The following is a 13,836-nucleotide window of genomic DNA, read 5'->3' as shown; positions in this document are numbered from 1 at the left end:
GAGAGAGAGCGGTACAGACACGGAAGGGTGGGGTCCCTCCCTGGGCACTTAGAAGGGTCACACGGCACCAAAGATGCGAAACTGCAAATCTAATACCTTGTTTATCTTTCTCACCGTCGAGACTACAAACACAGTCTTGAGCGCTTGTACCATGAAGACTTCGCTGAGAAGTGCAAGCAGGTTTTTGTTGTCTCCAAGGAGTCCAACAGGACCTTCGAAATCCTGGAAAGATTTGCCTTAAAAGACATCGGGCTTGACTCCGACAGGACAGACTCCGACAGGACCACAGCAGTTTCGGGCCTAGACTCCATCCTCAGGTAAGAGGTTCAGAAATCCTCTTTATTTTACAGGGCTAAGGTAATGTGAGCCTCCAAACCCAGACTGTCTGGCTTCCCTTTTCCGGTAAGTTTCTGTCAGAAAGACCCTGTGAGAGTCTACCCTGGCGGTGCCTCAGCAGGATGGCTGCTGCAACCAGCCCTGAGCCGTGACACCAGGAGACATTCTAATGTGGAAGAGGGACATCTCAGGGGACCTCACTCACAGACAAAGAACTACAAGCCGCTAATTACTGCTGAGAGATGGAGAGTTAGTCCTCCCTGGGGTGAGCCTTCTAATTAGTTATCTAATCCAGATGGGCTAGCCCTGAAATCACATACGTACAAGCAGCGCTAACCAGACTCGGCAGGTTATACTTACATATTCATGCATGTATATACATATAAATATAATACAATAGTAATGAAGGAAGAAGAGGTTATAAATTTAAGAGGATGGGGAGCATGGGATGAGAGGGAGGGGAAATTATATAATTATATTTTAATATCTAAAAATTGCAAAAATTTAAATTAAAAATTCAGTTAAAGGAAGAATAAAAAAAAGAGACTGTAGAAGCTGTGCTTCAGAAGCCAGGTGGTGGTGGTGCACACCTTTAATCCCAGCACTCGGGAGGCAGAGGCAGGCGGATCTCTGTGAGTTCGAGGCCAGCCTGGCCTAAAGAGCTAGTTCCAGGACAGGCACCACAGCTAGCCGTTCTGCTTTTTGAAGCTTTTCTGTATTTCACAGGCTCTCGAGGTGAAAAGGGGGCTCTGAAGGACCAAGGGGCGGTCCTTTTCAGTCTCATTCATCAACATTTGCTTAACAAATCCCTGAGGACTGTGGAACGACCGTAAGCAGAAGAAACTCAGGAAAATGAACGCTATTAAGTCATTTACAAGGAGCTTCCACCTATGTCGGTATAAATTGTATCGATATGTTCACCAGGAACTTATTAGGATCTGGACCACATCATACTTGGGTTGATAAGGAACCAGCTTATTACACACAGTGCATGCAGTCATTTTTGGTTTATCTGGTGTCCTGCACAGAACAGCCAGCCCCACATCTCTTTCACCGGCGGTGCTCATAGACCCGTTTCCCACCCACAGGCGCTGATGGATGAGGTGACATAGAGGGCTGGGGTTATGGACAGCGTCCCTCCAAGTCTCGTTTCTAAGGACAGGGAGCCTCTGTAGAATATTCTTTTCAGTCTCCTCCTCTAGCTCTTCCTGTAGGTCTCCTTTATTCTGTAAGAATCCTGTGATTTGGAATAAGGCGGCAGTAGCCGGGATGGCACCGGCAGGCCTTCGTAGTTCCTATCCTAGGCTCAATACTCCCATCACAGGCCACTCAGTGCGGCCCCCGAGCTTTCTGATGGGTCTGGGTGTCCATGCTAGGTCACAGCAGCGTGAGAGTCAGCTGACGCTTTTCAGACTGTAGGCGAATACACAGGTTAACAATGTTAGGCTGGTATAAGTGAGTCGGCAGAAGCAGAGTCAGGGTGTTTCTGCTGAGAGAGAATGGAGATGGAAAGGAGGGTGACTATTAAGGGGACAGAGGTTTTTGGGGCTACTGGGTGCGTTTTGGAGTTAAATAGCGGTGATGGTTATATATCCTTGTATAATGAAAATCAGCGGTGTACTTTAAAACTAACGTTTTTGCTTTGTAGATTCTCAGTGTTTTATTGTTTTTGAATAGGCCATCTTTTTTGTTGTTGTTGTTGTTGTTTTTGTTGTAATTGAAGAATTTAAATTGGACCCAGTAAGAGCACAGTGATTAGGTAGTCTTTTTAACTGTGTGGAAACACTTAGGGCTCTGTTTGCTCTACCATCTGGAACACTGCCCCATACTGCGTGTTCCTGAACGCTATGTGTAAATCAATAGAACGATCCTCGTTCTAAGGTGTAAAGCATGACCGCAATACCAACTTCTTCCTTCTCTCTTTCTGTCTCCTTCAGACTCGATCTCACTCTGTAGCCCAGGCTGGCCTCAAACTCACTCTGTGGTCCAGGTGGGCCTTAAACTCCTGGCCATCTTCCCGTCCGTGTCTCCCGAGTACTGACATTATAAGCACATGCCGCCACGCCAGGTCATGCACCAGCCTTCTAGCAGTAGAGTTTTTAGTAAGAAGGTTTCCATTTGTCGTCCGTGACGACTCTGTCTCTGTTTACGCAGATGCATCTCATCTGTGTTTGTACTCGTTGGTTTGACCCGCTTGGGGTCGCACACAGTTTCATCCCCGCCCCTGTGGCATTTGATCCTGGGCACAGGGACTACCTAAGCAGCATGTATGAGGTGTGCAGTGTGCTCCATGTCTTCAAGGGCCAGTGGAGCACTCTGAAATGGAAGGGGCCGGCAGATAGGGCGAGGGAAGGCCTGGGTGACCAAGTGATGTGTGGGTAACCAATAGAAACAAGCGAGGCAGCTGCTATGCAAACCTGGAAACAGGATCTGGAAGAACATTCCAGACAGAACTTTAAATACAGAAGCCCCGAGGCTAGAGAAACAGGAGAGGTGCCAGGCAGGAAAGGGTGGGGGGGTGGGGTGGGGGTGGAGACGAACTGATGGCTGTCTGGTCTCCCAGGTCAGGTCACCTAGATGGCATATTTCAACAAGCTCGCTCTGGCTGATGGCAGAGGTAGAAGAAGGACTCAAAATTAAATCCCAGTTTTGAAAGTTATCGGTGAAAGCCTGGCAGTGGTGGCGCACGCCTTTCATCCCAGCACTTGGGAGGAAGAGGCAGATGGATCTGTGAGTTTGAGCCAGCCTGGTCTACAGAGTGAGTTCCAGGACTGCCAGAGAAACTCTGTCTCCACCCCCCCCAAATAATAATAAATATTAAATAAATAAAAAGAAAAATTATTAATGAGGAATTTAAGTAATAGAGCATTGATTCCCAATTTATATCGATGAAGACGGAATTATTGCAATATGGCGGCTTTTTAGTGACCTACTTGAGAATTTTTATTTCAGTCTTTAAAGCAGTCCTCTGACGCTGCCCTTGACTGTACTTGAAGTTCACGTCGGACAGTCCTAGGGTCTGTCTGGCCAGAGGAGCCTTCTGAAGTTCCCATCTCTACTCTACTAACCTCATGTCGTACAAAGCTGCAGGTCTGAGGATTGAAGCCTCCTGAAGCCTCCTGACTCAGGCCAGAGCATCACCTCTCTTAGAGGGAAAATGTCTCCTCTCCTTCCCGTTCTTGGTAAATATCCGTGCCTGCCACTTGCCCTTCTGTTTTTCAGAGTAAATTCCCTTCCGACTTATAAGTCGATTTTGCTCTTGTCTGGAGAACGCGGCTGTGGGAAATCCACTCTCATCGCCAGCTGGGTCAGCGACTTCAGAAGCAAACATCCGGGAGTGTTGATGATCCCCTACTTTGTGGGAAGCACGTGCGAAAGCAGTGACATCATGACGGTGATCCACTACTTCGTCATGGAGCTGCAGCACAGAGCCCACGGTAACAGAGCCAGCCGCACAGGCAGGGGACAGCACAACCCCCCCCCCCACACTGGTCTTTCTGCACGTCACTCTTACTTTAAAAAAAAAATAATTTATTGCCGGGCAGTGGTGGCACATGCCTTTAATCCCAGCACTCGGGAGGCAGAGGCAGGCGGATCTCTGTGAGTTCGAGGCCAGCCTGGTCTACAAGAGCTAGTTCACAGGCTCCAAAGCTACAGAGAAACCCTGTCTTGAAAATCCAAAATAATAATAATAATATATTCATTTTTATCTTATGTACATTGATGTTTTGCCTGCTTGTATGTTTGTGTAAGAGTGTCAGAGTTCCCTGAAACTGGGGTTATAGACAGTTATGAGTGGCCTTGTGGATGCTGGGAATTGAACCCAGGTCCTCTGGAAGAGCAGCCAGTACTCTTAACTTTAGCTAAGCTATCTCTCCAGCCCCCACTTTTACTTTTTATAAATATCAATATGACTGCTTTAACCACCTCAGGTCACTTGTCAAACTAAAACCCAAAAGTTCTTAAGACCAGAAAAAAAATTGATTTTGACGCATGCTTGAACCTTAATATAAAAAGAAAAACCATTAAAAATGTTGTGTCCTTTTCCCATGAAAATAAAATCATGACTCAAAGGATAAATCACTCTAAAATTGTTAAAGTGCCATCTGAATTAGAAGTGAGCAGTTCTTGGGCCAGGTGTCGCTGCCCCCACCCCTTTTGTCCCAGCCATCAGAGGGAAGCAGATCTCTGTGAGTTCCAGGACAGCCTGGTCTACAAAGCAAGTTCTACAGAGAAACCCTGTCTTGTAAAACAAAAGACAAAACGAAAACCAAAAACGAAAAGAAAGAGAAAGAAACAGTTCCCTTGGGACTGGCCTTCTCTTGTCTTGAGTAAATCCTATGGCTTCGCCCCATATCCTGCTTCTCTCTTCCTAGAGCTTCTCTCTTCCTGGTGATGGTCTACTTGGTGTCTCTTGGATGAGTAACAAGCAGTATTCATCCCTGTGGTGCCCGGAGGAAACAGTCTTTCCTCACAGAGGCTGTTCTAGAAAGGCTCTCCTCTGCCTGGGGCTGGATCAGGATCCTCACCTGCCCTGACGCTGGGGCCTTTAGCCCACTTCCCCATGTTGTGTGGAACTGTGAAATTATTTTTGTTGCTACTTCATAACTGTGATTTTGCTGCTGCTATGAACTGTAATGTAACTTTCAGATACACAACCCCGTGGAGGGGTGGGTTGACTGACCAAAGGGGCCTTGACCCCCATGTTGAGAAAGGCTGGGCCAGAGGAAAGGGGGGAGTGGAAGAGAGGCATGCCTGTCCCTCCAAACCGGAGGCCTGTGCTTCCACCCCATAAAATATCAGGCAGGGTTGGAAGGCTAGCCCCTCCCCATGGAAGGGATGATGCCGCCGGGACAGGTAGCCTCCTTCTCATCTCACAGTCAGCAGAGGCTAACCATATAGAAACCAGAAGGAAGAACATTCCAGCAAAGGGGAAAGGTCAAGTCATGCTATGGTTCCAGAGCTGGAAACAGAGGGCCAGTGTGGCCAGACACACTGGATGGCATGGTCTCTCAGACAACACTGGATGACGACATGGTCTCTCAGACAACACTGGAGGACATGGTCTCTCAGACAACACTGGATGACGACATGGTCTCTCAGACAACACTGGATGACGACATGGTCTTTCAGACAACACTGGAGGACATGGTCTCTCAGACAAAGCAGGAAGTGAGGGCACGGCTGCTTCATTTGGGAGGGAGCTGTGCAGGGCAGAACACCAGGTGTGGATTCTGTTATATGAAGCTAGAACCTAGTGGAGGTTCCAAGCAGGAGATGGCATGACTCGGTGCATGGGAAATGGACGCAGAGAAGCCAGCTCGCAGATAGGGAGGGACATTTATCATTGGTTATTGAACCGGTCCTAGCAAGATGATGGACATGTTGGTTGAGGGCTGTGGGCAGTTTGAGAAGTTGTTGAAGAACAGGATGTAGGTTGAAGGAAAGGGGAAACTGAGGACAATTCCTGTTTCTGGGCTTTAGGGAACTAAATGAAAGGCAAGGCCCACTCACCGAGACAGGCAGTGCCCGTGGGGTGGGGAGGGAAAGCAGGTTTGGAGGAAGTCAAGGGTTCTGTTCTGGATGTGTGATGTTGGAGATGCAGGGTGTGTTGTTCCCGCAGTGAGAGCAGTCAGGAGGCCTGTCCTGGGAGCCTGAGAACCTGCATTCTAACCTATGGCCTTGGGAAAGTTATTTTAACTTCCGGTGGCTTGGTTCCTATTTGTCTTTTGTTTATTTTTATTTATTTATTTTTTTTGAGACAGGTCTCCTGTAGGTCAGGGCGGTCTCAATTTTGTTGTGTAGTCAAGGATGGCCTTGAACTCCCAACTCTACTTCCCAAGTGCTCCAATCACAAGCCTGCCAAACCCAGCTTTGTTTTCTATGTGTACAAATGTGGGTATCAAAGGAAAAGTATCTTTTAGGCATTTAAGAGGATTAGCTAGGATAAAGTACAAAAGACAAAGGCATTTGTGTGCGGTGTAAGTCTGGCGTCCAGTAAGCACTGATAAACAGTAGTGGGTACCGTTGTTCCGCATCTGCGCTGTGCGCGTATTCACACGCCGCTGACTGTGCCTGCTGGTGACACAGTCCGTCTCTTGCCGTCCATGTGCGCTCCTAGGTCCTGAGTAAATCTGAGGTCCCTCACAGTGTCTTTGGAAGCGTTCATACAATCCACGTGGGGGCAGAGCAGGTGTGTGCATGCAGGGTGAGTGTGCATGGCTGAGTTCTCTCTGGTTGCACTTCCTGAGTCTGTAAAGCAGGTTACATCAGAGTCGGCAGAAACAGGTGTGGCCGACCGTCTCCGTAGGCTCCTAGGTCTATTCTGGCACATCCCCTAGGTGTTCGCCTGGGCTGGCAGCTGATGATGTAAGCTCGGCTGAACACACCCAATTATGATTTTATCCCCGAAGTGAGCTGTTATTTTAACGAGCGTGTCTTGGGCTCAGGAAAGGCCCAATAAAAACAGCTGCTGTCCTTCAAACAAGCAGCCTTTTAGTCTGGCGGCAGCAGGACAGATTCAGAAAAGCCTGGGTAAACCAGACAGCTCTCCGTGGGAGCTCCTTCTGAGGCGGGGGTGGGGGCGTGGAGGGGGTGGGGGAGTGGGAGAGGAAACTTTGGACTTGTCCCACCGGCTGAGCCTGAGCGAGCCTGAGTAGTTTACTGTTTACTCAAGCTCTTTTCCCAGTTTCTCACCTGTAAACCTACCCCCTAAGGCTGCGTGCGTGCGAGTGGAAAGGTGTGTGAGGATTGCTGGTGGTACTCGGCACCCTGCTGCTACTATTATTTTGCTACTGTGGTTATTAGTTAGTAGGATTAGCATTCCTCCCCGGGTTGGAGAAAGAAGCAGCAGGGTGCACGATTAAGGGACGCGAGACAGCCCCCCCCCCCCTTCTAGGTACAGGCGCCGAGAGGCTGCTCTAGGAGTCTGCCCCGTTGCCACTGCAGCCTGATTAGGGTCGTTTTCAGGGCTGTCTGCGCTTCACAGCTCAGCTGGTTTCCGAGGTGCGCGTGGGCGCAGCGCTCAGACGTGCGGCTGAGAGAACGCAAGAGCACCCTGCAAGTTCAGCCACTTCGGCCGGGTTTCCTGCGACCCACCTCTGTTCTCCGCATCTGCAAGCGTTTCTCAGTGAGATGTGAGCAGGGACCCTTCCTCTCTGGGACAACAAATGCTATGTGTGACCTGTTTCTGCTTTTCTGGCCCCAGCTTGGGTCTGCCAGGACAAAGTTTGTGGTGGAGGCGAACGGCCACCATCCGGCTCTCTTGATATCCTGTCGTCCCGTCCCCCCCCCCCCCTTGCTGGCAACTGGCGTCCCTTCTCAAGCTTTGTTCTTGATGCAATTCCTCTGCATCACGTTCCATAATATCGGGTGGCAGTCCCAAAAGGCGAGTTCTACAGATTGAAGGGTTAAGGGCTTCATCAGCACCTTGTTCTAGGCCCTTAGCTAGCGTTAGCATCCTGACAAGGAGACCAGGGCTCAGAGTGGCAGCATCACCAAGCGACACGTGGGCAAAATCGAAGCTGGGACTCCGAGAGGCAGCGTAGGAAAGTCTCAGTCTTTTGGAAGATCTTGATCTTCGCTAGTATTTGCTCGGCTGTCAGGAGAACCTGCCCATGAGTTGATGGATAAATGGGCAGACAACCTCAGCTTGGTGACGGGCTTTGTGCCCTGGGCCAAGATAACTTCCTTGGCTTCTTGCCCTCTGCTTCACAAGTTTGCTTTCTTTGGAGTAGACCCATCGCTGTGTTCATTCACTTCTCTCGATTTCCTCTGCTGGTGAACTCTTTCTCATTCTTTAAGCCTCTGTTCACGGCTCTCGCTGACTGACAGCCAATGTAGTCCCAGCCGCTCGTGATGGTATTTCCTGTGGATGGGACTTCTCCTTCTTCATTCCCCAGGTGACTTACGAAGGTCCCAGTATTGTTGGTTTTAGTGTTTGTCTCCCTCTGCAAGCCCCGTGGGTTTAGAGGCCACGTCTATTTTATTGGTCATTGATATACCTAGTGCCTGGCACAGGCATAGAAGATTCCGGGCAAACCTGTGTTGAATGATGTCTCCACACACGTGAACACACACACACAGGAGCATGCGTACACACAGAGGGTGACCAAGTCTGCCTACTGGTAAGTCATTAAATGGGAATTTAAACTATTTAAATTAAATTAAAATTTTAATTTGAGATATTAACATTTAAATCAGACCTTTCAGAGAGACAGATTGGGTCTTTCCAAACAAAGGGAAATATCTAGGGTCAATTTCTATCTTTATCTTTAACATAATTTATTACTATCTTTATCACCAAATAGTTATGTCTACTAGAATGTCTTCTGCTTGGAGCTTTCCTTCATTGTGATGGTTTTGTATCAAACTTTGGACTCCTGGGAAGGTGGAGATAGGAGGGGTCTGTGGAGCTCACGGGTCAGCTGGTGCGACAGCAGTGAGCTTCAGTTTCAGAGAGAGACCCTGTCTCAAAAACTGAGGTGGAGAGTAATTGAGGAGGACACCAGACACTTACCCCTGGCCTCCAGCCACACACACACACACACACACACACACACACACACACACGCACGCACGCACGCACGCACCCCCCCCACCGCACGTGCAAACACCATACATAGTATTTTCATATGAAATCCTGAAAATGTACTGGAGACACCTGGTGACCAATCCCACCAACCACTCTGGCCTGAATGCCTCGAGGAAGCCAGCCGAGCGTGCCCGTGCAAGTGTCCACTGCACAGCTGTGAGCAGCACTCACCCCCCCCAGCCTCTCTGCCCCCCAGCCCATCAGCACACCCTAGCCGTGACTGGAACGTTCTCACCTAATCTGAAATTTCTGTGTTGTAGGTCCCCAGATTGAAATGGACTTCCTTAACGAAGACTCAAATGTCTTGGTCTTCTCGCTTCTTGTGGAAGTGTTCCTAGCCTCCATCAGCTTGAAGCCATGCGTGCTTGTCCTCGACGGGATCGAGGAGCTGATCGGCATCTATGGGATTTCAGGTCAGAAGGTAACAGCTCTTAAAAGTTACACTTCCTTTATGAAAACAGTCCCCGATTATTGTATTTAACATGTTTCTATTGTGTTGTGCTCCTAGGTCTATCCATCACTGATTTTAAATATTGCCTTGTATTTTATTAGACGTATATTTACCTGGCATTTACCATGGGCGGGGTTACCAGATTTAAATGTAGCAAAAATACTCTTTTTGTCTCAGAATCAAAGGTCTGTAGTATACACAGACATCCAGAAGGAGACTACTCATCATCCTGGGTGGGACAGAGGGGAAAGAGATGCTAGGTGTTGTCTATGGCTCAGAGATAACGATGTGGTGGGATCTGAACCAGACCCACGGAGCCAGTGGGAAGGAAGGATGCCTGCTGCCATGGCTGACAACCTGAGCTGAATACCTGGGGTCCACAGATAGGAGAGAGCTGACCCCAAAAGCTCTCCTCTGACCTCCACACATGTGCCACGGCACCTGCCTGCACCTCCACATGTACACACAAAGAAATGAAAGTGTAATTAAAAATTGAATGATAATCAAGAAAAGATCATATTAGGTGTTTAACTTGTGGTGATAGTTTTACTGTAAAAAGTACGTTTTTTTTAAAAACCATAACAGGGTCTTCTTATTTTACTAAGCAGGTTCCATTTGCCTTTTGCTAGAATTCCTTTGTTAGATATCACTGTGGGTGATTCTTCAGAAGTTTGAGATTATATTAAGTTGTTTGTAGGAACCTGTTTTTAAGAGTCCAGATTTGCACTGTTAGATTCAGCATAGATGTATCAGTCAAATACGGTTTCATTCTGTGTGAATTTGTATTTCTTACTACCAAATGATTTCCTATCCGAGTTACTCTTGGTGTCATAACCCGCCCTTACCCTGTACTCACACCCAATATTCCGTCCTCTCTAAGTGTAAAAACCATCGCAAAGTACTTTTTTTTTTTTTTTTTGGAATTTTTGAGACAGGGTTTCACCGTAGCTTTTTGGTTCCTGTCCTGGCACTAGCTCTTGTAGACCAGGCTGGCCTCGAACTCACAGAGATCCGCCTGCCTCTGCCTCCCGAGTGCTGGGATTAAAAGGCGTGCGCCAACACTGCCCAGCTAGCAAAGTACTTTTAAGGTCTTTCAAGTTTTCAAATGTCTCCCACAGGCGAAAGACTTCTCGTGGCTGCCACGCTCACTCCCTCCTCACTGCAAGTTCATTCTGAGCACCGTCTCCTCCAGTCTGTCCTGCAAATCGCTGTGCACCCGCCCTGATGTGCGGACTGTGGAGTTCTCGGGCATGGGGGACGAAGACACCAAGTTCAGCATCTTCAGACAGCATCTCTCTGCGCCTGACCAGGAACGCTTTGGGCAGAGCAAACCCATTCTGAGGAAGAAGCCGAACCTGACCCCCCTGAAGCTCACGATCATCGCCAGCGAACTGCAGGAGTGCAGGATCTACCGCAACGAGTTCCAGTGTCTGAGGGAGTACATGGAGGTGGCTTCTATCCCGGAGCTCTGGGAGCTGATTCTGAAACGCTGGGTTGAAGATTACGGTTGGAATCTGAAGCATAAAGAGGCAAACTCAGACACGGTGGCTGCAGGAAAAGGTTTGGGCAGTTTGGACATCTTGTTGGGAGTCCGCTTGCTCAGGGGAAGGGTCTTGAGAGGGAATTGTCAGAGGAAACACAGGACTTATTGGATTTGAATTTCAGATCAATAGCAAATAATATTTTGGGGGAGGGATATAAAAAGAAAAGAGTGGTATTCCAGGGGCCGGAGAAGCGCTCAGCAGAGGACCTGAGTTTGGGTCCCAGCATGCACTTCAGGTGGCTCACAGTTATTCTAACTCCATTTCCTGGAGACCCGATGCCTTCTGGCCTCTGCAGGCACCTGCATTCGCATGGTGCACATAAACTTACGCAGACTCATATCGATAATAAATAAATCTTTAAAAATAATATTACGAATAGAAATATGTCTCTGATATTGCATGAGACGCACTCGATCACTTATTGGATTCTAGAAAAATGACAAGCACTTCTCAGAATAAATATGTCCCAGATATTGCATGGGGCTTATCTGTACTAAAAATTAGTTTATCTGAAATTCATATTTAACTCTTCTTCATATGGCTAAATATGATGATTCTGTCTAAAGAGGTACATGCTGACCATAAAGAGGACTGTATTAGGCACAAATCTGGGATTTTTCAGGGCTCGATATAAACCACTCTCTTGTACTTTTGGTACAAGCCGCTCCAGTGGTTCAGGTATATTCTCCACGTCTCCAGCCAAAGGGGCCTCTTAAGTCTGGCAAGAATCCGAATACGTTCCATGCCTCCCTTGGATGGAACCTTGGTGCCCGGGTGTCTTTGGTTGTCATTACCCCTGCACAGCCTTCCGCTGTGGAAACGATCCCAGGTGAACTTGAGTATCTCTCCTTGGCTTCTCCAAGGAGCTCAGTGTCTTTTCTTGGTTAGTCTATCTCTGCTGCCCCCTGCTGGTACAGTCCCTCATCCTCACCGCAGAGAGCCTCAATCCTGCTTCTGTTTTGTTTCTGAGACAAGCTCCCTGTATGTAGATCTGGCGGGACTGGAACTTGCCATGTAGACCAGGCTGGACTTCAGCTCACAGAGTTCCACCTTCTTTTGCCTCCCAGGTTCTAGGACTAAAAGTGTGTGCTCCCATACCCGACTTCTTGAGTCCTGACTACCTGTCATCTCTCCCCTAAATCTTTCTCAGTTCTGCAACAGCTTTCTTCCTAGGTGGGGAAAAAAGCCAGTAGCACTGTTAGCTCATCTTGTGAGTCGATTGTTTGTGGTAAACAACGTATTCTAGAATTCCAAGCAGGCTTTGTAAGTTTTTTTTTTTTATTTTTTATTTTTTATCCTCTCCAGCCTTTGTCTGTGCGGTGGACCTGTAAAGTCTGGTTTGAAACAGGCTTTCCTCATGTTGTTTCCGTCGTGGAGCCTAGACTGGAATGGGCTGGGAGAGGAGGATGAGGAGTACAGGATGCATTCGTTACCGCTGCGCTCTGTTGTACCACCCAATCTTCTGCTCTGCAGTTTGCATTTCTTTTTTTTAATATTTATTTATTTATTATGTATACAATATTCTGTCTGTGTGTATGCCTTCAGGCCAGAAGAGGGCACCAGACCTCTTTACAGATGGTTGTGAGCCACCATGTGGTTGTTGGGAATTGAACTCAGGACCTTTGGAAGAGCAGGCAATGCTCTTAACCTCTGAGCCATCTCTCCAGCCCCCTGCAGTTTGCATTTCTATCAAGGAATGGATTTCAAGTTTACCATACCGTTCCCCATCTCCACAGAGGTGAAAGTGAGGTCCCCTAGAAGAGTCACACAGAACCATTCTGTGCAACCCTGTCCCTGGACTGTGCAGTAAAACCTAGGCTTCCTCCTCCAGGGACTGCAGCTTCCCAGCACTGGCCAGCAATCCTGACTGGTCTGGGGAGCTCCACCACAGGTCTAGGAAGAGCCTGGCTGAGTTCAGTCAAGGTCAGGGGAAGCTTCACCAGCTGGGCTTCAGACCCACCTCTACCCAGAGACAGCAGGTGGTATGAGACCCTTCAGTCTAGAGAAGGCAGTGGATCATGGTGCTTCGTTTCTTGCGATCTGGTTCTACTCCAGCTGGCAGATAGAAAACCAGAGACAGGGGCTGGAGAGATGGCTCAGAGGTTAAGAGCATTGCCTGCTCTTCCAAAGGTCCTGAGTTCAATTCCCAGCAACCACATGGTGGCTCACAACCATCTGTAAAGAGGTCTGGTGCCCTCTTCTGGCCTGAAGGCATACACACAGACAGAATATTGTATACATAATAAATAAATAAATTAAAAAAAAAAAAGAAAACCAGAGACAGGAGGGAAGCTGAAGGGCCCTTCGGTGGAACCCGTGGGTGTGAAGGAAACACTTCTGCGGGTACCTGCGTCAGAACTGGCACCACTGGGCAGTGTGCTCAGTAGGAGGATCTTGCCTGTTTCAGTGTTGGCTGTGACCCAGAGAACCATGGGTAACGCCATGGGCTCTAAAGGTAGGCTGGGCTCAAATCCCCTCTCAGCACCTCCTCCTGGGTGACTTTGGTCACTTGCTCACTCCTTTGTAAGTCTGGGCCATTGCTTGGTTGAGGGAGCGGTCCCCACTGTCACTGACTCACGCTCTCCTGTGCTTCTCTCCCCACCATTGTGGCTGCACAGGGTTGAGTGGCTGGGTGGCCGACGCGCTGTGTTTGCTGTGCATCTCACACTGCGGGCTGGCTGAGGATGAACTGCTCCAGATTTTGGACATGCTGGGCTACAGGAACCACCAAAAAGTGACCGCGGTGCACTGGGCAGCCTTCCGCAATGCCTCCAAGCACTGGATCCAGGAGAAACCCAACGGCCTCCTCTGCCTCTGGCACCAGTCCCTGCGGAGTGCGGTGGAGCACAAGCTGCTGGGTGAGGAGCTGCACCGTGAGAATGCGCTGGGGCCGGGGGGGGGGGGGGACATTG

General features: G+C 48.7%; 1 protein-coding gene across 1 annotated transcript in view; it reads left to right on the top strand.

Annotated features, from left to right (window-relative positions):
* Nucleotides 1-13,836, top strand: part of LOC126503720 (tetratricopeptide repeat protein 41-like) — a 55,982-nt gene that overhangs the window by 9,786 nt on the left and 32,360 nt on the right. Inside the window, exons 3-7 of the mRNA XM_050145562.1 lie at nt 122-317; nt 3,559-3,773; nt 9,190-9,350; nt 10,499-10,940; nt 13,543-13,782. Coding sequence (XP_050001519.1) covers nt 122-317; nt 3,559-3,773; nt 9,190-9,350; nt 10,499-10,940; nt 13,543-13,782 — 1,254 coding nt within the window. The remainder of the gene's footprint in view (nt 1-121; nt 318-3,558; nt 3,774-9,189; nt 9,351-10,498; nt 10,941-13,542; nt 13,783-13,836) is intronic.

The sequence above is a fragment of the Alexandromys fortis genome, unplaced genomic scaffold (assembly GCF_014885135.2).
Source record: "Alexandromys fortis isolate MF-2015 unplaced genomic scaffold, M_Fortis_MF-2015_v1.1 scaffold_50, whole genome shotgun sequence".
Lineage (NCBI taxonomy): Eukaryota > Metazoa > Chordata > Mammalia > Rodentia > Cricetidae > Alexandromys > Alexandromys fortis.
This window is presented reverse-complemented; position numbering and strand designations above follow the sequence as displayed.